The 25570-nt window shown below is 44.5% G+C and overlaps 1 protein-coding gene across 1 annotated transcript; it reads right to left on the reverse strand.

Moving 5' to 3' along the window:
* On the reverse strand, positions 1-17127 carry PTGES3 (prostaglandin E synthase 3). Its single transcript, XM_028721418.2, has 8 exons — positions 16903-17127; positions 7498-7611; positions 7318-7387; positions 5928-6026; positions 4645-4734; positions 4413-4475; positions 2668-2692; positions 1-1189 (listed from the first exon to the last, which is right to left on the reverse strand). Coding segments are annotated over exons 1-8 (483 nt in total). The 5' UTR covers positions 16905-17127; the 3' UTR covers positions 1-1169.
* Positions 17128-25570: the final 8443 nt, after the last annotated feature.

Genomic DNA, 25570 nt, shown 5'->3' on the forward strand with positions numbered 1-25570 from the left:
TTTTTAAAGGAGGACAAACTTGCTTTTATTTTAGTCAAATCACAACATTTTTTTTTAAAACTGTCAGTGTACCCACAACTTACAGATCCTTTTTTTTTTAAAAGACTTGCCTGGGAATATTACAATTTTCCTCCTTCAAACAGATGAAATAGTCCCACACTTTTATTCCAACTAGAAATTAAGTATTCCATTCCAACAAATAGTAAGAATACATGAAGTTACAGCCAGCCAGACAGTTGACAGCCATGGAGTCTTCAACAGTTTATTAGAAATAATGTAGACATTAAAAAATCCCCACTGCTTTGAACACAAATTGAGGTTTTTAGGCTTATCATAAACTGGTCAAAAAAAAAAAAAAAACCCCAAAAGAAGATCCAATAGTGTATTAACATTTTGTCACTCGCTTTCATACCAACAGTGCAAATACAATTTGGTCTAAATGTACAGATTGACAAGCAACAACGTACAGGCTCTAACCCCTCCATATTGAGATGTAAGAGCTTTGAGGATCAAACAACCAAATGTACAGGCTTCACCCATTTTAAGTTTTAAAGGGACTGCTAGTTTTAGCTAGGATATCTTGAACACTAACTAGTGATTAAATACAACAAAGTGAAGAGCATTAAACATTAGTGGAACATACCCTGAAGACACCCCAAGAGGTACAGCATGTTACCAGTTTAAATTTTGAAAGCCAATTAAAACATTGCTTCAGCCAGTTCTGTTCCAGGCATAAAATCTGAAACGTTCTAAGTTACCTGCTGTCCACAATGTGAGGGGGAAAGTACATGTTTACCACTTCATGTAAATTGAGAGTTTTCCCATTGTTATATTTGATGATGAGGCAAAGAGGCGTTGTAAACCCTTTTATTGCAACTGTTTTTCTCTCGATTGCCTATACCTCAATTGTTTGTGTGTGGCTTTTGTTGTTTTGTTTTTGGAAGTCTGGAAAACCTTTCATGCATAACATTATTGCCTCACGTAGCTTAAGACTGCCCTGAACAATGGTACGCACCAATCATCAATGAAGCTGCTTAAAACAGGTTGAAGATGAGTTAAAAGGATGCATTTTCTGCCTTTAGAGCTATCAACTCAGGAATTCTTATCTCAATTATGAAATGTTGTGATGAAGTTCTTTCCCTAAACCCCCAAAAGATAGCAGGTTCCCTTTACTCCAGGTCTGGCATTTCTGAAATAAAACAAAACAAACATTGAATACTGTATGGCAACAGCACTAGAATTAAGGCACTGAAACAGCTTTCACCAATATGTGGTGCCTTCTACATGTTTTGGGCTACAGGCTCTCATCACCATAGTCAGTGATGAGTTGTAGTCCAAAACACTGAGAGGATAGCAGCTGAGGAAGTCTGCACTAAGTTATTGTTAGCTTTAACAATTTTGAAGAACAGTCCCACCTCCAAAGATGTGAGTAATATGCCCCACTAGAGTTACTGTGACAAAAAGACATCAATACCCACAGAGCCATGTACCCAATGCTACTACTACTGGCAAGTATGTCCAGCAGTACACAGCCTCTCCCCTGAGCATAAAGATGTCTGGGTAAGCTAACCAAAGCCTCTCCTACTGTTTACACATTTTCTCTATCACAGTGGAAATGAAAAATGTGTATTCCCTACCTGCCAGATTTTTTTTTTGGGGGGGGGGGAGTGTGTTGTTGTGAACCCAAGCAGAGGCCATCTAAACAGCCAGGTTAATGCTTACAAAGTCCATGAGTGGTGTTACAAACCATTATTCTGGCCAATTCTGAAAGATTACTCTCTTATGCCTCTTAACACCAAATTATTCTAGGTAGCTGCAACTCGCAGCACCTTGAGAGTATAGTGTATATGAAAAATTCATAATGGTTGTAATCATGGGGAAGAATGAAGTGGAGATTGTGCATTCACAGAAGCATGCCTCAAAAGGACTGCAGTGGTAAACTTGAACATGTTTACAATTTCTCTTCCATCTTGATGCTGGAGATCTGGGAGCAAGTTAACATCTTGGCTTTAAGTCCTGGAAGACCTGCTCCCTGCCTTGCAGGTCTTTTTCCACCTGGCCTGGGAGGGTGGGGCCCTGATTGATTGCAGCTACAAAAGCTGAGGCTGCTGAACAGACTCTTGGGCTGCGGTATTTTAAGGGGGGGGGGGTATTGGTCTTTCGTTTTAGATTTTTAAAGATTTTTCTTCATTTTGTAAGCCAGCTTGAGCATGGTCTGAATGGCAGAAAGGTGGCATACAAATAAAATTATGTAGGTACTTCTCCTGTGTGCCCAGTCACGCATGAGTTACAAGAATGCAGCAGAAAGCCCTTCAATTACTAATACGGAATTTAACATGACCAGCTCCACTCTAGAAACAAGAGTGTAGGTAGAATAGCTCAACCTATGCCCTGCCACCAACAAGAGCTTTTCCACCTCACCCTCTTTTGATGCAAGTGCAAAGCAAGTTTTTCCCAGGGTAAAATCACCTTGAGGGAGAATATTCTTCCATTCTCCACCACCCAAGTAGCATAGCAGGATAGTAGGCCCGTGGCAATCTTTGTCAGGCAAATGTTAATGAGGTATGGGAGGCACAACTTAGTAAATATTCATGAGAAGTGCCAAGAGTTTTGTCGAACTCTTTTGGATGTATATGGTAAGTAAAGACAGAACAATAGTCAACTTACTTTCATCATCGCTGTCTGGTGAATCCTAGGACAGAAACACAGAAGGTTAGCAATTAAAGTCAGCTATGAAAGCAAGCCATAGCACAATATTTGCAAAATTACTTTGCGGACCTCTACAGGCAAGCATCGACCGTATTTTTCGCCCCATAGGACGCACCGGCCCATAGGACGCACCAAGTTTTTTTGGGGGGAAATAAATAAATAAAATTTTATTTTCCCCCCCAGGCGCTTGTGGGGCCGGCAGCGGGGAGAAGCGCTCTTCTCCCCGCCGCCTGCCTTCAGATCAGGTCCGGGGACAGCAGGAAGACGCGCTGCGCCTCCCAGCTGTCTCCAGAGCTTGCAGGGCAGGCAGCGGGGAGAAGCACTCTTCTCCCCGCCGCCCGCCTTCAGATCAGGTCCGGCGACAGCGTCTCCCCACCGTCAGCCTCCAAACCACTTCGGGAGACAGTGTTCCGCCTCCCTCTGTCCCCCGACCTTGTGGGGCTGGCACTGGGGCTCTCCTGAAGCCTGGAGAGCAGGAGGGGTCGGTGCGCACCGACCCCTCTTGCTCTCCAGGTTTCAGCGAGAGCCTGAATTCGCCCCATAGGACGCACACACATTTCCCCTTCATTTTTGGAGGGGAAAAAGTGCGTCCTATAGGGCGAAATATACGGTACATATCTGGAATTATTATGCTAAGCAGGGGTGGAGGAAGGGGGGTGCGATGGGTATGAGCCACCCAGGGTGTCACCACTGAGGAGGGTGACAAAATGCCAGGTGGCACTCACCATGGGGCCTGCAGCATGCCTGAACCACGCATCTCTCCTGGCTTGGGCACACACAGACTCTGTGCTGCCCAAAACGGTCTGCCTGCTGCCTCCCACCCCAGCTGTAGGGCAGCTGAGTGGGAGGAGGCAGGCAGACTCCGGAGACCCCCCAGTGTGCCCTGCCCCTATGGGTGGCTCGCCCCACCCCTGAGTGTGCCGCCCCAGGTGCTCAAGCGGCTTCCTCCGTCGCTGATGCTGAGAACAAGGGTTAGATATATTTTGATATGGAGTTAAGGCTACTTTATACATTAGCACCAAGAAAATTTGGACTCAAGTGTTTATATGCAACTGTGCATATCACATTTTAGATGCAGATAAGTCTCCTCCCAAATGAGTGTATTAAGTAGAGTTTGGATACAGGAATAAACTCTCAAGTAAGGATGGGCGATATCTGGTTTTCAACACGGCAACGTATTACCAGCTAAAGACCACAATATACTGATATTATCACAATGTCTGAAATAAGGATGGAGCTATGTTGAGGCATTGGCTGGCTTCACGGTTTCCCCCATCATGATTTTCACATAGTGTGTGCAAGCATGTGCACACACGCACACACGATTCGCAATATATTACCAGTTCAAAAATTATGGAACAGATATCACAATATGGACTTTTAAACCTGTTTTGGACAATATATTGGCATACTGCCCAGTTCTATTCTCAAGTTTCAAAAAAAGGGCAGTATTTGTGCAAAACATGACCTACCCAAATTTGCTCTGGAGGTTTGTGGGACACCCCTTCCCCGGGCAGATTTAGGAAGCTGTGGATAAGGGAAGTTCTGGTGTGCGGCAGAAAGTCCTTCCAGTAGCAGAAGCACATCAATGAATACTACCCAGTTTCCAAACAGTGACACTATACAAATGTCAATATACATCAAGTATTGACATCAGCCTCAAGCAGGAGACTAAAAGTTCCAATCACAGAGAAGCTACTCACATCGTCTGCTCCATCTACTTCTGGCAAATCTACATCTTCATCACCACCCATGTTGTTCATCATCTAAATGACGCAAGGGAGTATTAAGTAAAGTTGTGTTTTTTGTTTTGATCAAGCAAGTAAAAATAGTATATATGAAAAGGAGCCAAAATAACTATCAAGACTTCAGTGAGATCAAGATCAATGCCCAATAATTTAAGCTATGTCATCAACTGCAGAATGCTCTGCTTACTTCAGAAAAGCGATCAAAATTGGACAAATCTTCATCAGAATCATCTTCCCAGTCTTTCCAGTTGTTAAAGTCCACACTGAGCCAATTGAGCTGTGGATATAGAAATAAGGTCACAGGCAAGTTAGGCAAATAGGGATGGGATGGAGTCTATAGGAGCTGTAAGAGCCCTCAATTGAAGTAACACATTTCTTCTGACTTTTGTTCTACCCAACGAGTATTTTAATTCATTAGGAAAAATTACTTAACTTTGTTCTACAAGTTAACCCTCTACTTGCAGGGGTTATAATTTTATTTTTTATTATGTATTTGGTGCTTTTATATTGTGGTTTTATGTTGTGAAGCAGCCCGAGACTTGCGGGTATAGGGTGGTATACAAATTTAATGAATTAATAATAAGTCTAATGGTTTCAAAATGTGACTCCTGGATGAGGATTACAAAAAAAAATCAAGATAATTTGACTTGCAAATCATAATTTTAGTTATTTGTTTAAAGGCTAGGCTTTCAGATTCTAGAACAGGGCACAAAGTTTCTGGGGCATTATACACAGGAACTGGGCAATCTCTCAGCAGAGTATCTTCACCAATCCCAAATAAATCAGTGGAGGCAACAGCTCACTTCATTCTAACCTGATCTGAGGAACAGCAGCCAGGTGGTCTGCTACTATACTTTGAATGTTTCTGTGTACATGAGAGATATTCAGAGATAACCTATTCTTCCTTGTCTAATGTAAATAAAACCACAGAACTTATACAGTGGTGCCTCGCAAGACGCAATTAATTCGTTCCGCGAGTTTTGTCATCTTGCAATTTTTTTCGTCTTGCGAAGCACGGTGTTGGGAAAGTTTTGGAAAAGCTTCAAAAATCACCAAAGTCTTTAAAAACCTCAAAAAAGGCTACCACACCGCGTTCTATGAGTTGCTCCTCGAAGCCAAGTCGCAACTGTATTAACGGTGTTAAGAAAAAGGAAACAAACTTGCAAGACGTTTCTGTCTTGCGAAGCAAGCCCATAGGGAAAATCGTCTTGCGAAGCAGCTCAAAAAACAAAAAACCCTTTCGTCTAGCGAGTTTTTTGTCTTGCGAGGCATTCGTCTTGCGAGGTACCACTGTACAAAGTAGGTCTTAGTGTGCATTCTATCTGCCTGTGAGAATCTCTGTATGTTCAAATGGAGAATGAATAGTCCTAGGTTGGAGCCCTCAGAAAGTACATGTAGAACAGGGGCACATTAAAGAACTTGAGGTACACCAATATAGAGGTTAGAGTGCTGTCATGAATAAAGATTTACCTTTGCCCTCTCTTTCGTTAATCGTGGCCATGACTGGCCAGATTCTCCTTTTCGTAAACAACATAAGACAGACCTGTCTGTTCTTTTATGCTTGGATTCCTGAAAAGAAAAGAAGTTCCTTTAACATAGTAAGCATGTGCCTGATTCTTACACAAGGCTACAGATGAGGGCTCACACAACTGTGTTCCTTCATATTAAGAAAACACTCAAAAAGCTGCATTAGCCTTCTTGCTGACATCCCAGCTTTCTTGGTACACTGAATATTTTGGGAAGCTATAGAAATGGTACAATTGAGAAACAGGTTCATCATAATGTTTATGAGAACTAGACTTCACTGGCATGAGGGAGCCTGCAGTTACTACAGTGGCAATTTGTCTTCTACTTGCATTTTGACTACTAACACGTGTCAGTAGTCAAAATGGTTGGAGTTTACCACCCCACATTTGTCAAGCACCCCTACCCTCAACGATCAAAGCATAATATCAAATATTAAATGGTCAAAAAATCTCAAGTAGTGTGTAAGCTTTGCCATCATGCTTCCACTGCTGTTTCCTCCAAATGTAATTAAGCAAAGCAGGCAGAGGGAAGACTCTGAGCCATGTGTAATGATGCAATTAAATGCCTTGAAGACTGAGAGCAACAGAAGCTGAGCAGCAATGGACAGAAACAGAGCTTCATGCTCTACTCCCTAATGGTACTAATGGTAGTTACCAATTCTTTTTGAGAACTTAGTAACACACACATACATAATCGAAGAATTAGAGGAATCAATAATAACTTAATTAAGTTGGTAATTTGTCTACTAGGTGCAACACAATCAAACATTACATCACCTTTAGCTTTCCCAGGAGGCTACATGCTTTTACAGGATTCAGTACAATCAGTGTTAAAAACTGAGATATGAAAGCTAGGAGGCACCTTAAACTCGTTATGAGCGCAACAATGGAATGTCTAGGCACACTTTTTTATAAGAAGAATACAAAGCTGAAAATGAATGAACTGCAGCTAAAATATTATGTTCATTTTTCACATCGTCTAGTCCTTCCCCTGCCTCCCCCACCCCAAGAGGGTTTCTTCTCCAGTTTTCAGATAATATCTGGAAGTGGGGAGGCAGAAAAAGGTCCACCTTTCCTTCTACTCTGCAGCTTTAATCAGAAACTGCTCGCCTTAATGAAATCCCATCACAAAATGTGCCTAGAACAATGGGAGTTTCAAACACTGAGTACAACCTTTCAACTATTTCATTGTAATCAAACTGCACACTAAACGGCAGCAAGAGTCACCACCACCTATTTACAGGTTATACTTATAGGTATACTAACAAAGTGAAGTGCTGTGGTTTTTTACACCCTAAAATTAAGCATGCCATAGATAAATGAAAGCAACTTACATTTGGATCAATTGAATTATAAAGATCAATTTCATTTAAATGCTTGAAGTTATCGTTTCCTCCAAGACAACTGTAGGTAAATGAAAAAAAATAATATTAACACTGTCTCAAGAACAGGATCCAGTTGAAACATATACATGTGATCTCTGTTCATAGTCAACTTTTGGGTGTTTTGCTTACCTGAACGAAAGTTTGGATTTCTCAAAATTTACATTAACATCTTTACTGTCTTCAACACAAAATTCAATAAAGACGTAGTCCCTTCGGTCATACCACTTCGCAGAAGCAGGCTGCCTAGAAAGGTAATTGGAGTATTAGATAAAAAATGTACACAACAAACAACTTGACATAAAGCAACAAATAACTCTAATGAGTATGATGCTTGTGTTACACTAGCAGCTTTTCCTAGCAGCTTCTCTTTTTTTGCTACAAGTTTCGCTATCTACAGCAAAGCAAGACTGCAACAGTATTCAAAGAACTTGAAGAATCCTGGGCGCCCAGCCAAGCACCTACTTGTCTTATGCAGGTGTCCAGAGCCCGCCCCTCCCACATTGGGATTAAGTCTCACTGAGCTTAATGGGACTTACTTCTGATTAGATATGAACAGGTTTTCACTGCAAGCAAGGTGTTTGACTTGAGACACAGAAACTTGATAGGAACATGTCTTTTGTTGGTAGCTTTAATTTCAACAGGTCTTCCTGTATGTCAGGAAGCTGAGCAATATGCACATCATTTTAAATTCTACTCTAGTGCTAAGGTGTTGCTGCACAATCACACATGTGAAGGCAACAGCACCATAAATATGGTGCTCATTGTCTTTATGAAATCCTCAGAAAGAGGGAAGCAGATTCACAAGTAGTGCATTGAAATAAGAAAAGTTAATGTTTAAACAGAAAAGCTCAAAGGAACTATCCCTGCAGCAGCAAAGAATGTTACCAAAAAACAAAACCCAAACGTTTCAGAAGAAGCTCTGTCATAGACAAGTCAATATAATCCTTTGGTGTTCTGAGAAATATTCTATCAGAGTTTTGAATTTCTGAGTAAGAACCAAAAGAGGAAATACTGATCAACTAAAACATGAGCTGATTGCACCATTAAATTGCAGAAATAAAGAATGCTTGTTTGAAAACCAGTAGCACTGTGATCTACACAATCAGCAGCAAGCCACTGACATGTTCATAATCCTCAGAAAAGGCAATGCATTATGGCACCACTCCATTTTCAGTCAAGAATTTGCACTGAAGCTGTCAACACCAAAGAGGAATTCTTGAATTTCCTAGTTTAACGCCAACACCCGTGCCACACCTGGCTGCATTTCCCCCCTGCACTAGGTAGATGGTGGCCATGATGATACAATACAAAGGCAGAAGACTTCTGCACTGTTCTCATATGGGCTTCTCCCCACCCATAGTTTAGGTTTAGGTCCCCCAAATATGGTGAACAAATTAGAATGTGAATATTTTTAGTTATTTCCATCTTGTCAAAAGTGTTGGCCTTATGTGTTTAAGCTGGACAGCAAAATAAACATAATTCTATCAAGTAAAAAACTGAAATAGAAAAAGGGAATGCATTCAAGAATGTTAGCAGTTTTTATAGTGGGCCTTCAATAATGTATTTATTTCTCCCACTTTTTCTTCCAAGGAGCTCAGGGTGATGTACATAGTTCTCCTCTCCCCATGCCATCATCACAACAAGCCTGTGAAGTAGGTTAGGCTGAGAGACAGTGTCTGGCACAAGGGAAGTCAGTGAGCTTCATGGCTGAGTGCAGATTCAAATTCTGGTCTCCCAGGGCATAGCCCAGCCTAACTGTTACACCACACTGACTCTAGTTCATTTCTCCATATAATTTCAAAGTTTACAGGAGAATGTAACCACTTTGTTTATTCATACAAATTATTTTCCAACTGCTGTATCTCTAATATTCGATTTGCATCCCAATTTCTAGGGTTTTTTTGCTATTACCATCCTTATGAAACTAAGCATTGCCAATAAGTTCCAAGTGGACAGGAACCGCCTTTTAAAAGACATGAAAAGGTAAGTATGTCAGATTACTTTGTATCAAGTGGAAAACACCATGTAGCCTCCCCCCCCCCCCTTTGCTGGTCTCTACATGCCTTTCTCAACCTGTGGGTTCCCAGATGTTGTTGAACTACAACTCCCATCACCCCTAGCTAGCAAGGCCAGAGCTCAGGGATGATGGGGGTTGTAGTCCAACAACATCTGGGGACCCAGAGGTTGAGAACTGCTTCCTGATATTATAAAACTTATTTCAGTTGAATATATTTTAATCCTTGTTAATCTTGTCAATCATAACTGGAGTTTCCTAATTAAAAAAATACATGCAATCATAAGCCCAATTTATACAAATTTAGGCCTTCATGAGATAATGTTGTTGAGTTTACAGCATGACAGAACTGACACGGAGCCAATAACTGAAAGAACTAGGGTCCCCATGATCATGCTGCCATTGTCATTCACTTATTGGTAACATTCCTTAAAAAGGCTGCTACAGTAAGGATACCAGCTTTCATAAAAGGCACTTTCTGAAAGAGCTGTTAGACACACGGTTTAATCCAACAATCACTGCTCAAGCAAAATGACATCCACTCATGGACTGGAATTTCTTCTTCCTCTCCTCTCCTCCCCCATAACCCCACCCCAATTTGCTCTGTAGGGTTGGGGGGAATCCCCTCAAAACAAATCTGATGGACACACAGGGGTACGAGAGGGAGTGGATGTTCTGTTGCATGAGCAGAAGTCATTCCGCTTGTGCCATTACTTCAATGGCTAAAAGCCTGAGAATGGCAAAGCCAACTCTCAAAATGCTCATAAGTCTAAGAACCAGGGCACAGTGTAAAAGGTAAAGGTAAAGGTAAAGGTACCCCTGCCCATACGGGCCAGTCTTGACAGACTCTAGGGTTGTGCGCCCATCTCACTTAAGAGGCCGGGGGCCAGCGCTGTCCGGAGACACTTCCGGGTCACGTGGCCAGCGTGGCAAAGCTGCATCTGGCAAGCACACGGAAACGCCGTTTACCTTCCCGCCGGTAAGCGGTCCCTATTTATCTACTTGCACCCGGGGGTGCTTTCAAACTGCTAGGTTTGCAGGCGCTGGGACCGAGCAACGGGAGCTCACCCCGCCGCGGGGATTCGAACCGCCAACCTTTCGATCGGCAAGCCCTAGGCGCTGAGGCTTTTACCCACAGCGCCACCCGCGTCTTAGAATTGGAAGTACAAATATAAAACTTCAAATTTGTAACAGATTAACAAGTTCTGATGAACAGAATGGTGTGTGTTGAGGCCACAGAACAGTCAACTTTTGTTGCCATGGTCTTGATATAAACAAAAGCAAAGCCAGCCTGACAGACTAGCTGCTGCAATCAAACCAGTAAGCTATCCAAAAAGCTACATACCGGTATATGCTTGCACCATTACTTCCTCTTTGAATGGCTTTTCAACACATCTGTGCACTGTACCTAGTCCCAAATGCCCTGATTAAAATACAGTGGTACCTTGGTTTTCGAACTTAATCTGTTCCGAGAGTTTATTCAACTCCCGAAATGGTTCGAAAACCAAGAAACAGCTTCTGATTGGCTGCAGGAGCTTTCCTGCACTCAATTGGAAGCCGCGTCGGATGTTCAGCTTCCGAAAAACATTTGCAAACTGGAACACTCATTTCTGGGTTGGTGGCATTCGGAAGCAGGTTTGTTCGGGAGCAAAGCCGTTTGAGTACCGAGGTACCACTGTACAGCTTTTTATTTTACTCTGATGGTCCTCAATAATCTCTCAAGTGTCTCCTATCCAGAACTGCTTATTTCAGTGCGTTCTGAATACAAGGGGGCCTGGAACTTTTAGATGGAAAGGAACACCAGTTCAACTCCAGAGCTAATGGGCTCTATTAGCTATTAACCCCATTTTCTAACACATCTGTATTTGGTTATTATTAAAGATACTCAAAGGAATTTTAAAGTACAAACTGGACTCAACATGATTCAGGGGCTTGTAATATCAAAAGGGTGTTATTCACACAGTATGCTATTTGATTAAAGAAGCTTTTGCTCTCTTTTTAGATGCAAGTGTAGTTCTAGTCAACTGCAGATATTGAGCAGATCTCAGCAGCAGCAGCACTGACGTGCCGTACTGAGCAGTTCTTTGATTCAGACTCAACACCCAGTGCTCTACAAAGCAATGTTTTTGGCTTGTGCCCTCTATGCTTAAAAGGTATGATCTGTTGGCAACATTGAGATCCTGCTTTCAGTTCTTTGTATCTGCTCTAGATTTAGCAAGATCAAACAAAGCCCCAAACTAAGCATGGTTTACAAGAATTTTATATATTTGGTCTGGAACTTTTAAGATAAAACAAACCATAAAATAAATCTTGATTTAGGGTACGTTCACTTTGAGTGCAATTGTAAGTTGCTCTACCCAGAGGGGCTCAGACAAACAACACACTTTAATAAAAACGAATTACAGAAGACAGGGGACAAGCTGCAATTAAACCTCAGGTGGGTGGAGAATTGGCTTGCATCCTACTGCATTTTAAATATGATTACTACTAAAGCCTTACATATCATGTGCACTCTGAAGTCCACATATCTCTCCTCATTTACATGCACAGCCGCACATCCCACATAATTTCCAACTACAACGGAAAGGGCCAAGCTCAATGGTAGAGCACATACCTTTTGTGTGCAAAGGACCAAGATTCAATTTCTGGCATCTTTAGACAGGGCTAGGAAAGACTCTGCCCAAAATCCTACAAGACCACTGCCAGCCAGTAAAACAATACTGAAATAGATTGATCAGCAGTCTGTCTCAATATAAGGCAGTTTCCTATGTTCTCAATTTCCTCAATCACACAATCATTTACACCAGTGTTTCTCAATAAGAGGAGTACAGTGGTGCCTCGCAAGACGAAATTAATCCGTTCCGCGAGTCTCTTCGTCTTGCGGTTTTTTCGTCTTGCGAAGCACAGCTATTAGCGGCTTAGCGGCTATTAACGGCTTTAAGAAAAAGGAAATAAACTTGCAAGAACTCGCAAGACGTTCACAAGCCCATAGGGAAATTCGTCTTGCGGAACGACTCAAAAAACGGAAAACCCTTTCGTCTAGCGAGTTTTTCGTGTTGCGAGGCATTCGTCTTGCGGGGCACCACTGTACTGTGGACCCCGTTTTCAAAAGCCAAGACACAGACCCCCTCCCTACTTGAAAATTTTGTTATCTCTATGGTAGTTTTTGTTATGTGATTGGTGCCACGGACCCCTTGGGTGGGTTACATGGGCACCCTGGGGTCTGCAACCCACCAATGGGGAACCACTAATGTACACGATATCTCAGTTCACACGTGCATCACTAAATTTGTACTTAAACCTATAAGACTCCATGCACGCTCCCCCCTCACACACACACACCTTTGATACCTTGATTGCACATCATATCACAAAACACTGAGTATTATGTAGCCACATTGCAGCTTCATTCCCACCCACTCAACAAAGCCTGTTGTGTATCATTTACTAGGGGTAACAGATACTTACCTGAATGTGCTTCTGTTGCTAAGAGCTGAAGCCTCATCTCAGCCCTTGTTGCATTTAAAACTGCCTGTCCCACTACCTTCTTGTGCTGGGTATTTTCTACCCTTAAAGTTGCTAGGAATATTCATTACTTTCAAGAAGCAAAGGGAAACAGCATAGTACTGGTAAATCAGGGTTTCTGGATGATTATTTTTTTTTCTGCTGTAGAAGAGCAGTTCCTTCCCAAGCAACCTCTTGGCAGCTCTTCAGAGTTAGCAAAATGTCAATAATGATGGGCAGAGAGTGTCTATATACTATAGCAAGGATTTATGAGATATAAGACAAGTGTGTGCTCTGCATACACAGACCTGTTCTATCTCTCCCCACTTGGTCCCACTTAGTGGAGGTTGGGCTATCCAATGTCAGCAGTAGAGACAGGTTTTTCCTTCACCACAACCATGGCTCCAAATGTACTGCTTTGGTTTTTTTTTTACACAATAGTAAATGGCAGTTATTCACTTATACAGTATAGGACAAATTAAAATGGTTTTACAGAATGACAGCATTGCAGTGCAGAATACACTCTACTGTTTGAGGGAGAGAAGCAGTTTCCTTCTTCCCCATAGCTTCATTGACCACTGTCAGTTAATTTTGTTCTTTAGAACTTAAAAGCACTCAGACCTGCCCCTTGCTGCCATATGTTCTGAAAATTGGTCACACTACAATGTGATGGAAGTTCCTTTTGTATACACATGTTCTCACTTGCCTTATTTGCCACTCCGTTTCCTTTACACAGAAGAACCATTTCATTTTGCTTTTTAATGTCTATTCTGATTCTACCTGACAGATATTATAATAGATCAAAGGGGGGGGGAGGAAGATGCATGTTTCATTCGAACGGAACCATGGGTAACATTTAAACTGAATCAATGTTAGGGAACTAGAGGCCATATTCCTTTCTTTTCCAGACTGCTTAAGCAGTTATTTGGGGGGCGACTGTTTGTGGACCCATAAGCAGTGTATTTAAAGTGACAAATAGATGCATGCCTGCTAAGAGCATCCCATTCTCATACTGTCTCTCAACGTAAGTATTTCTGTCAACACAGCTAATTACTTCATTTGCTTTCAATTAAGGACTCTGGATCCAAGTCCTACATGAACATGTTGGCGATTTCAATCAGCATCAACTATGTAGGAGGTTGACTTACCTTTAGAGGGGCTGTTTAGTAATATAGAGAAAGTGGGAGGAGGAATAACTGCTGCAATTCTATATTACAACTATAGCTTCAGTAAGGTTAAAAAAACAAAGCCTACTTTTCTGGATGCATAATGACATACAGCTTGACAATGGCTGAACAAGTTTGTCTAAAGACTTGCATGGGCATTCTCTGGCGACAATGACTCAATTCTTACATAAGAGAAGATCATGGTTTGGGCATTTCAATCTGAGCCTCAAGTATGCATATGCCTGCCTAAATGCTTGAATTTCCATCCTTGCTCCCTTGGTTAAACCATTGTTTTCAGGTATATATATATCCTGCAAATGACTGCTTGCAAAAGGCATTATTTGGCTAAATACTGGAACTGAAAACTAGAGTTTGAAGTGGTCTTCCAATTCTGATTTGGAAGCAAAACACAGTTTGCACATTTCAGATTTTGCAGCAAACTATTGCTTGACCAAACTGGGAACATGTTTGGACAGGCCCAAGGTTCTGGCAAAAATTTGTCTATTATTTGTCATTAGCTCTGAACTGAGTCACTGTTAGCAAGGCCATTTCACCAGTCATTAGAGCCTGTCTTCCTTCTAGACCACTTTAACTTCTTCACTCAAGACAAAATTAGAAGCAATTTGGTCATGGTACCAATAGTGAGCATAGGCAAAATGTCTCAGTTCCTTCCTTCCTCCAGATCCACCTTTTGTTGTTGCAAGACTGTTGAGTGGAGTTATAAGTGCATGTGTTTGCATATCAAATAACATTTTATTTCATTAACAGCTTTCAGGCAACATGTTTTATCTGTTTCTTCATCTTTCATTTACAATTCATTTTACCTAGAATAGTGTTTCTCAAGCCTTTTGATTTGGCCCCTCTGCCTTCTGATCTTCACTGTCTGAACTACCCACCACTAAGCATCAATAATCTGGTCTATAGTTGTGTATAGAAAGGTTCGCACAAGGTTTTACAGTACAAGTGTGACTTGCACGGGGGTTACATTCCAGGGATGGCACATATAAGCAAAAACACATACCCAAAACCACCTGGAAAACTCATTGCAAAAGGAACTTTTAAGCTCTCTGCCTTGCATGTAATTTGCTGGAGTTTTCCAGCAAAGTGGCTGACTTTCAACCATGTACAGTTGTACATGTACAGTTGAAAATGCACAAGTATGCAAGATGCAATCATACTATATTTTGCACACTATACAAGGATCTGTGGGTCAGGAGCACAAATTCAACTAACCCATGGGGTATTACATGAGAAGCACAACAGGACATCTCTGAACCTTCCTAGGTAACGATGCTAGGAAATCATAATTAAAACAAGGCAGTAGCTCTTCCCAAACCACAATGAGATGAGAGAGCAAGTGGAGGCAGCTTCTCTATGCCCAACTGGAACAAAGCTTGTCATTCCAGACCTTTAAAAAATAAAAGATATCCCCAAAGCTGGAGAGCACCTAGCAAGGTCAGTAGTACCCTCCATTTATAGAAAGAGAAGGAAAATAGGCATTAGTAAGCCTGACTGGAAATAACAGGTGTTTATGACTTTGCCCTAACAGAACAGAAATTATTCTTGCTTGAGGTGGTTAGGGCACAGTGCAAGTGTAAGCCCTCTGCATGCCTCTCGACATCAGACAGCCCTGGAAAAGACATAAGGTCCCAAACTCAGAGGGTTGAAAAGTTACTATAAGATAAATAACACTACAAATTATCTTTTTTAAAGTTACAGATGTAGCACATTACTGCCTGCAAAAGCACTTCTTCTGCCTTTTACTCATGTGGCTGTACAATCTCAGCTCTCTCATTTTGCCATGGAACAGTTGCAAACGATTTGCCCACACACTTATCATTTCCACTATTCCTCCGGTGAAACATCTCGCTAGGTATGTTACAGTCCCATTATTTAAGCCAGCTTTACTTCCTTTCCCAAGCCCTGCCTGCCCTCTTCCTATGCCTATTCCCCAGTGAGCCAGGCATCCCCAATGACGGCTATCTTCTTTAGCGTACAGGGTTAAGCGAGTCATATTACAACATTCCAGCCCTAACCACATGCATTATGTCCCAGAGCCCATAACCCACTGCATCCAGCTCTGTGTCTCACATGATCTGCTATTTCTTTCCCTCTCAAATCTTGCTGCCTAACTTCCTTTATGCCCTTGCCTCTCCTGGCCATAGCTGTCAACGTTTCCCTTTTTTAAAGGGAAATTCCCTAGAATTTCCCTTTAAAAAAAGGAAAAAGTTGACAGCTATGCTCCTAGCACCTAAAAAAAAAAAAAAAAGCCACCTCAGGACCCTTCCAAAAATGAAAGTCAACTTCTAGCTCCAACCCCGACCTGAACGAGCATCCATTTTCCTCCCGGCATTGCCTCGCACATGCTTCCGCCCTCTAATTCCGGATGCCGCACAATAACGACCCATTTTCCCACCTTCCCAGCGCCGGGCCCGTCAGGGCAGCGCTTAGTTCCTACAGGGAAACGTGCAGAGTATAAAATGCACGGCTCTGCCCGGGAAAGGCCGCCCTCGTGACCCTGGGAACCTTCCTGCGCGAAGCGCGGCGGCGAGGCGAGCGCACTCTGCACCTGCTCAGGGGCGCTTTCCCCCTCAGCTCTTTCTCCGGAAGGGCGCCGAGAGGCGTGGGCTGAGCCCCGGCGCAGGTTAAGCCCCGCGTCTGCGTTCTGGCCCCGCTCCCTCCTTAACTACCATCGGGGGGGGGGAGAGAGAGAGAGAGAGAATGCGGTATTTTCTCCCTTTGCCGGTAGCTCCGTCCGGGCTGATCTGCCTCGATCTGACCCCAATCCCTCCCGACCCCCCTCCGGCCCAGCAACAGATTAGCTCAGCCCGCCCCGCCTCACTCACTCACATGGCGGACGGCGTTGGCGGCGGCGGCGGCAGCAGCGCGTGTCCTCTTCCTCCTCTCCGTCTCTCCGAAGGGCTCGGCCAGAAACCAGCGGCGTCGGGGTGGGAAGAAGACCCTCGGGCGAAGGTGAGGAGGCGGCTGTGGCGGCGGCGGCGGCGGCCGGGACTCCTTCTCAGGGCTCAAAGGCTCAGGCCTGTTACCCACAAAGCACTGCGCGCGCGCGCTCTCGCGCTCTCCCTCTCTCCCTCCCCCCCCCTCCCACCTCCTCCCGCCGCTCTGCCTCCTCGCTCCCTCTCAGGCAACGGCGGCTTCCAAGCGGGCGGTGACGCAGCAAAATACCCGCCCCCTCCCTCTTCCCTCCCTCTCTCTCTCTCTCTCTCCCTTCAAAAGCCAGACGCCGGAACAGCGCATGCGCGCCGCTCGCCGCCACCTTTGCCGCCGCTTCGCTGTCCTCAACCGCGCGCGCACCCAAGGCAAGCGGCGCCGGATCGCTGGCTGCTGCGCACGCGCCTACAGCCCTTCTCCCCTACGCGCGTGCGCGTCTCTGCTTTTCGCGCATGTTCTCCCTCTCGAGCGTTAGTCTAACTCCTACACGACGACGCATGCGCTCTGCCAGTCTTTCGCGCATGTTCTCGTCCTCTCTAGATCCCCCCCCCCCGCTGCCAACTGCCCTCACGCGCATGCGCCGAAGGTGACGGGGGAGAAAGGACTCGCCTTAGTTACCTCTGTTCCTTCTCCAGGGCTGGCTCTCTTTGGTCAAGTAGCAGCCTTGCGCTGGCTTTCCTGGGGCTAATAAATGCCTCGTGGCGTGATTTCATGGAGGTCTTGTGATATCTCGCCCAAACCCAGAAGCCTCTTGGGGGGGGCATGGAGGGGCTCCTTGAATTCTGCCACCTGAGGCAGCTACCTCAGTCTGCCTCATGGATGGGCCGGCCCCACCAATCCTGTGCTTGCAGTGGCTAGCAAATGCCTATGGAAAGGCCACATCGCTCTCTCACTAGCGATACTCAGCCTTGGATGTGGAGACAGGACAGCCATCGTGATTAGTAACCCTTGATAGCTTGATCCTCTGTGATTTTGTCTGATTCCTCATCACAGGTCTTTAGAAATGAGGCTGAGTAAGGCGAGGGTGGCAATCCAGGCTGTTGCATCTAAAGATGACCTGGATGTATGTCTGAGAGCCAGTGTGGTGTAGTGGTTAAGAGCGGTAGTCTCGTAATCTGGGGAACCGGGTTCGCGTCTCCGCTCCTCCACATGCAGCTGCTGGGTGACCTTGGGCCAGTCACACTTCTCTGAAGTCTCTCAGCCTCACTCACCTCACAGAGTGTTTGTTGTGGGGGAGGAAGGGAAAGGAGAATGTTAGCCGCTTTGAGACTCCTGAAGGGGAGTGAAAGGCGGGATATCAAATCCAAACTCCTCTTCTTCTTCTTCTTCTTCTTCTTCTTCTTCTTCTTCTCCTCCAACATAAGAACCAGCCAGTCAAGAACCCTCACCAGGTCTGAACAGATTCATGCACTGATTGAGAAGAAATTTCTCGGCATTGTCTTTGCTACCAATGAGTTCCATCAGTGTGTTTTTGGCAATGCTATATCAGAGTCCAAGGAAATCAGCCCTGAGTGCTCACTGGAAGGACAGATCCTGAAGCTCAGGCTCCAATACTTTGGCCACCTCATGAGAAGAGAAGACTCCCTGGAAAAGACCCTGATGCTGGGAAAGATGGAGGGCACAAGGAGAAGGGGACGACGGAGGATGAGATGGTTGGACAGTGTTCTCAAAGCTACCAGCATGTGTTTGACCAAACTGCGGGAGGCAGTGGAAGACAGAAGTGCCTGGCGTGCTCACTGTGATCATAAGCTGTCAGAGACAATCTTCACCAACCCTTTGGGAAGGTCTGCCGTTCTTCAGTGGATGAAGAAGTCTGTAGTTGACTAAGTATGATTTCCGCATTGTGTATGCTAAGGGCACAGACGTGGTTGTTCCCCACACTCATGTAGAAATGAAGATAAGGGTCAGTGGAAAGGGTATTCCATAGGCGAGGTGCCACCATGAAGAAGGCCCTTGTGTGAAGCCACATTGAGTGATTACTGGTTTTGGGCACGCTGCTAGAACATGTCCCACACATGTGGGACTCCATGGTATGTGTGTCCTGATCTCATGGAAGCCTATGTACAAGCAGTTGCACATGCATTGGCCTTGCAAAAAGTCAGTGGACAATCCAGGAATGTTGGCAGCAGCATGACCTACTCCCAAGTAATCCTGTGGTTCATGTGCAAAGCAGGTTTAGCTGTGCACATGATTTCATCCCCAAACAGCAAGGCAAGTTACAAAGGCAACTCATAGAAGATACATATATGAACTATAGTTATACTGTTCTGAGAACATGGGTCACATTTTACAGAGGGGGAACACTGCCAGGTAATTGACTAGCCCAGATTTGATCTGTAAATCTATGGCAGAATATTATTAAGAATATATTGCATACATAACATGTATGCAGGAGGGGTGCTGGGGTGTGCTCACCATCTACAGCCTCCCAATACATTTAAAATAATTGATCAATAAATTAACGGTGTTGGTGGAAACCTGGTTCTTTGCTCAAACTGCTCCTGCCCTCCACCCTCCCCACTACAGCCTTCAGTTGCAAGTCTGTCTTGGTTTACTCTAATCTGAGGGTTTAGAGAAGGAGGGAGAACTAGTCATTGATAAATATGTAGGGCAGGATTCACCAAATTTGGCCTGTCAGCAGAAGCCCTGTGCAAGGACTTCCGCTTGCGCAACAGGGCTTTCCCCCTTTCTCCCCTGCCCCTCTGCACCCCTTGAAATTGGTTCAGGATTAACCCCAAAACAGCATGCAGGGAGAGGAGGGATTGTTTGGTCTGGCAAGTTGAAATGCTTGTGCAGACTGAAGGTTCTTAATAGCATTATGTTGTATTCCACCCATTTATTTGCATTGAACACTGAGGCATTTACTCACAGGTGGTGGTGGTGGAACCAGCAGCTCCATTTAAAATAACATGTTTAATGCAAGTTTATTTGCTTGACTCAGGGAGGATTTATGATTATGTGATCAGAAATTAGATTTTTAGATATCAGGGTTGGTGTATAAATATCAGGTATGAGTGCAAACAAATGCAGAGTTTTATGGACAACTTTGGCAGAGAGGCCTGTGGGGGGGGGGGCTATTTCCTGTATCTTCAGATTTTGCTACTATAGGCGGGGGAGGAGGGCAAAGTAGCTGCTTTGTTGAAATCCAGATGCAGATTGAACTGAGCTCTGAAAATCACTTTTGCCCTGGTTAAATTAAAACAATAGAAAGGTACAAACCCACTGGTTTTTAAAATATATATTTTTATTAAAGAGTTAGTTGTTTACAAAAATACATGTATTGTCTCTTTTTTCAAGTTGTGTTTTCTACAGATCAGTTTTATTTGTTGTGAGACATTGAAATACTTTACCGTCACTTGTACAACTTGTATACTGTGAGATCACATGAGCACCACCCCCAGCTCTCTTAGTCTTAATTCCCCTCGTTTACTGACGCCCACCCACCAAACCTGAAAGTTGTTACCTTTTCATTCAGCAGCCTAACAGCCCACGGATAGAAGCTGTTCTTTACCCTGTTGGTGCTACTAATCATGCTTCTATATCTTCTGCCTGAGGGCAGGAGATCATGAAAGTGCCGGCCAGGGTGTGAATCATCCCTGAGCATTTTCCTCGCTCTCCTGAAGCAACGTTCTTCCGCTATTTCATCCAGCGGATTCGCGGGACAGCCCATAATATCTTGTGCTGTATTCACCACCCTCTGTAGGCACTTCCTATCAGTTGATGTCAAACCAGCGTACCACACCGTGATGCAGTATGAAAGGACACTTTCTATTGTGGACCGGTAGAAAGAGATCATCATATGTTGATTGACATCGTTCTTTCGCAATACTCTGAGGAGATGGGGTCTCTGTTGGGCTTTCTTAACCAGCTGGGTTGTATTGATTTTCCAAGTAAGGTCTTCACTGAGATAAACTCCTAGGAATTTAAAGGAAGAGACTCTCTCCACACAGCCCTCCCCGATGTACAGTGGGGCTAGTTCTCCTCTCTTCCTCCAAAAGTCCATCTCCTTTGTCTTGCTGATATTAAGGTGCAAGTTGTTTCCTAGGCACCATGTAGATATTTTTTTGTTGCATGAAGTTATTAGGTTAGGAAGAAAAGAGAGGGGTAGGGGGTAGGTTGGGTGGTTATGCTTCTATAGTGGAACCTCAGTTTTTGAATGTAATCCATTCCAGAAGTCCATTCGACTTCTGAAACGTTAGAAAACCGAGGATCAGAGGGTTACAGACAGACAGGCTGCAAAGTCAATGGGGGAAAATGAAAAATGCGCCTCAGAAGCCATTCGACTTCCAAGGCGCGTTCGAAAACAGAAGCATTCACTTCCGGGTTTTCAACATTCAGCTTCTGCAACATTTGGCAGCCAAGACATTCAAAAACCAAGGTTTGACTCTACTTAGTGTATGTGTCAGGTTTTGTATCAGTGTCACTTGTCTGGGTTCTCTTACTATTTGCTTGTTGTATTTCCTTGGTGGTGAGAGAGGTTGGGGGTGGCCTAGAGTGTGGTTGCTTGTCTTTGGTTGGCTGTAGTGAGATTAGTTTTTGTGTGAGAGTGGGGTGTGGCGACATATTTTTGGATCAGGCTAGCCAGATTGATTCGTATGCTGTTGGCAGATTCTTCTTGTTGTCTTCTTGGGCAAAGTATGTGTTAAAGGGGAACCATACCTATTGTTTGCGATAGGAAGAGGTCAGTAAGACAGTGTTAAGTGCCTTTGTGACGCCTGTGTTGGGTATAAGGTTTATAAGCAATGTTGTCAGTGTTATTAACAACATTATTGGTTTCTTGGGGTGGGGATATGGGTATTGGCATGCTCTGGCACCACCATTGTGCTGGGACACTTTTTGGCTAAAGAGTAGGGTGCAAATGCCCTAACATATTATCAGAAGTGTGTTGTAATAATAATAATAATAATAATAATAATAATAATAATAATAATGGATTATTTATACCCCGCCCATCTGGCTGGGTTTCCCCCGCCACTCTGGGCAGCTCCCAACAAAATATTAAAATACAATAGTCTGTCAAACATTAAAAGCTTCCCTAAACAGGGCTGCCTTCAGATGTCTTCTAAAAGTCTGGTAGTTGTTTTTCTCTTTGACATCTGGTGGGAGGGCGTTCCACAGGGCGGATGCCACTACCAAGAAAGCCCTCTGTCTGGTTCCCTGTAACTTGGCTTTTCGCAGCGAGGGAACCGCCAGAAGGCCCTCGGAGCTGGACCTCAGTGTCCGGGCAGAACGATGGGGGTGGAGACGCTCCTTCAGGAAAACTGGACCGAGGCCACCTGTGTTACTACTGTACTGCAATACTCCTGGCTGAAACTTTGGCCAAAACATTTGTACGTGTTCCGACTGGCTACCTCCTACTTAGACTACAGTAGCCTCTTCCTCCTCAATTCCCCCCTTCTGTGTACAGTGGTACCTCTGGTTACGTACTTAATTCGTTCCGGAGATCCGTTCTTAACCTGAAGCACCACTTTAGCTAATGGGGCCTCCTGCTGCTGCCACACCACCGGAGCACGATTTCTGTTTTCATCCTGAAGCAAAGTTCTTAACCTGAAGCACTATTTCTGGGTTAGCGAAGTCTGTAACCTGAAGCGTATGTAACCTGAGGTACCACTATATTTCCTTTATTGGGAGCACTTCTGTTAATTTGGTCTCTTTTCAACACTCTAATCATGCTACCAACGACAGAAGTTAGAGGGATATATCTGATTAGCAGTGCAAACTTAACCATGCCTACTCAGAAGCAAGTCATACTCAATTCAGTGGGGATTCTCCCAGGTAATGGGGTTAGTATTTCAGCCCCAAGTCTTCTAGTAGTTAGGGCAGGCCTAGCCCACCCATGAGGCAAAGTGAGGCAAGTGCCTTAGGTGGCAGACTCCAAGGCGCAGCAGATCCACCCACCAAGGAATGTATTGCCAGCTGCCACTGCCGTGGTGGCAGTAACAGCTATGGCATGCTCCTTGGAGGCCATATCTGCTGTCCCCTCAGCAACCCCCCTATGCTGCTTCTACAATGGTCTCTTGGTGATTAGGAGGTGCTTCTGGACTCCTCCCACCCTTGTTCCTGATGCAGAACTTTACTCACTTCTTCTCTGGTGCGGAGCACCATTTTGTGGTTTGTCTCACATGGCAAAGTGTCTTGGGTCAGAGGCACAGGGTCCTCCATGGTCCCTCACCTTGACCACTAGACTAAATAACGTAAAATATAAGGAATAAGTGGGAACCTACAAGGAACTGTATGTTATGTTTTTGCTCCCCTCCCTTTCTTTCCCTCACAACAGACATTTCACTGAAGGAAGGGACTGAACTCAGATAAAACTTCCTGGGAGCTCAACCCCCACCCACCCACCCACAGTTACTGCAGATGCAAAGAAAGGGCTCCCTGACTATCAGCTCAATCTGGGAGGATGTTAAACATTGTGGGTCTAAGGGAGAGACTTGCCAAATCCAGAGCATGTTTAAGAAGTACTGCAGGACTGTAGCTGCCAGAGGCTTGAAAGAACACAGAAAGAGGACATCTGGGTTGTAATGCAGTTTTGGTTTTAATGCCTTAAAGTGATATTTTCTTCTCATTCCTTCGGCAGATATCAAACTAAAGCAAGTTGTGAGAAACCTGCTCCCTGCTGGGGATTCATCCAACACGGGCACAGTAAGACAGAAGCACTCTTTGACAGTGGTTTGATGAAGGTGCTGTGCACATTTAGACCGTTGGTCCATCTAGCCTTACTGGAAGCTAGTCCAATCCCATCCTCAATGCAGGAAATCCAGAGTTCAAGCATCTCCCAACAGATGGCTGCCCACCTGCAGTGAGGGAGAGGGCACCCGAAATCCTCTTAGCAGGAAAAGGCATGGGATTGAACCTGAGACTTCCTGCATGCAAATTATGGTGCTGGAGGAGACTCTTGAGAGTCCCATGGACTGCAAGAAGATCAAACCTCTCCATTCTTAAGGAAATCAGCCCTGAGTGCTCACTGGAAGGACAGATCCTGAAGCTGAGGCTCCAATACTTTGGCCACCTCATGAGAAGAGAAGACTCCCTGGAAAAGACCCTGATGTTGGGAAAGATGGAGGGCACAAGGAGAAGGGGACGACAGAGGACGAGGAGGTTGGACGGTGTTCTTGAAGCTACCAGCATGAGTTTGACCAAACTGCGGGGAGGCAGTGGAGGACAAAAGTGCCTGGCATGCTCTGGTCCATGCTCCGAAGTGTCGGACACGACTAAACGACTAAACAACAAACCATTGAGCTACAGCCTCTCCTCACTGGGTAGATTGGTTTTGAGTGGGGGTGGGGAAGCTGTGACCCTCCAGATGTTGTTGGACTAAAACTCCAGTCATCATCCTTACCATTGGGCCATGCTGTCTGGGGCAAATGGGAGTCCAAGAATATCAGGAGGACAAGACACTCCTCCATTCCTAGTTTAAATTAAGAGACAGTGGTACCTCAGGTTACAGACTCTTCAGGTTACAGACTCTGCTAACCCAGAAATAGTACCTCAGGTTAAGAACTTTGCTTCAGGATGAGAACAGAAATCGCACGGTGGTGGTGCAGCAGCAGCAGGAGGCCCCATTAGCTAAAGTGGTACCTCAGGTTAAGAACAGTTTCAGGTTAAGAACGGACCTCCAGAACAAATTAAGTTCTTAACCCGAGGTACCACTGTAATAATGATTTAAATCGCCAAGGAAAATGGCCACTTTAAACCATGAATTTGAACCTTGTTTCCCATTGCAGATTTGTACTTAGGTTTGTTAGACAGCAGCCCCCTCGTTCTAAGATCTCCTTTTGAGACTAGGAGGAGTTTCAGAAACAGCTTGTGATATTTAGCAAGCGGGTTCACAGGGCTTGTATGTGCCCATGCGTTTGCCATTCAAAGGGGAAAAGTCAATTCTGCTAGGCCTGCTGAAAGCCCTTGACCGTCTGCCTACTATATCTCTGAGTCCCAGCCCATGAACCTTGACCTTACCTTCTCCCAGCTGGTGTGTGCGCATATTATAGGGTCACACCCACACCATATGTTTAAAGCACATGGTTTCCTTCAAACTACAAGAAAGAAGATTCCACCTAAACATTAGGAAGAACTCCCTGACAGTAAGAGCTGTTCGACAGTGGAATTTGCTGCCAAGGAGTGTGGTGGAGTCTCCTTCTTTGGAGGTCTTTAAGCAGAGGCTTGACAACCATATGTCAGGAGTGCTCTGATGGTGTTTCCTGCTTGGCAGGGGGTTGGACTCGATGGCCCTTGTGGTCTATTCCAACTCTATGATTCTATGATTCCTGGGAAACATCAGTTGTTAAGGATGTTGGGGATTGCAGCTCTGTGAGGGGTAAACTACAGATCCCAGAATTGTTTTGGGAAAGCCGTGTGCTTGTTCGTAAGAAGCACCTTGCCAAAATAACTGTTTTCGCAGCATAGTGCACATTTGCACAGTTCCTTTGGCATGGTGCTTCTTACGAGTAAGCTGCCATAAGAGGAGCTTTGCAGCAATCAGTTTAGTTCCATTTTAAATAGGCTTAAAGCTAGAATAGATTACGGATTGCAGTTCATAGCCGTGGGATGGGTTACTAAAGCAAGT

Source organism: Podarcis muralis, chromosome 2 (genome assembly GCF_964188315.1).
Source record: "Podarcis muralis chromosome 2, rPodMur119.hap1.1, whole genome shotgun sequence".
In the NCBI taxonomy this organism is placed as follows: Eukaryota; Metazoa; Chordata; class Lepidosauria; order Squamata; family Lacertidae; genus Podarcis; species Podarcis muralis.

Coding starts and splice junctions, on each gene's coding strand:
- PTGES3 (XM_028721418.2), bottom strand. Junction 4,735..5,927: donor TAACGAAAGAGAGGGCAAAG/GTAAATCTTTAT, acceptor CTATATCCACAG/CTCAATTGGCTCAGTGTGGA. Junction 4,476..4,644: donor ATTTTGATCGCTTTTCTGAA/GTAAGCAGAGCA, acceptor TGCGTCATTTAG/ATGATGAACAACATGGGTGG.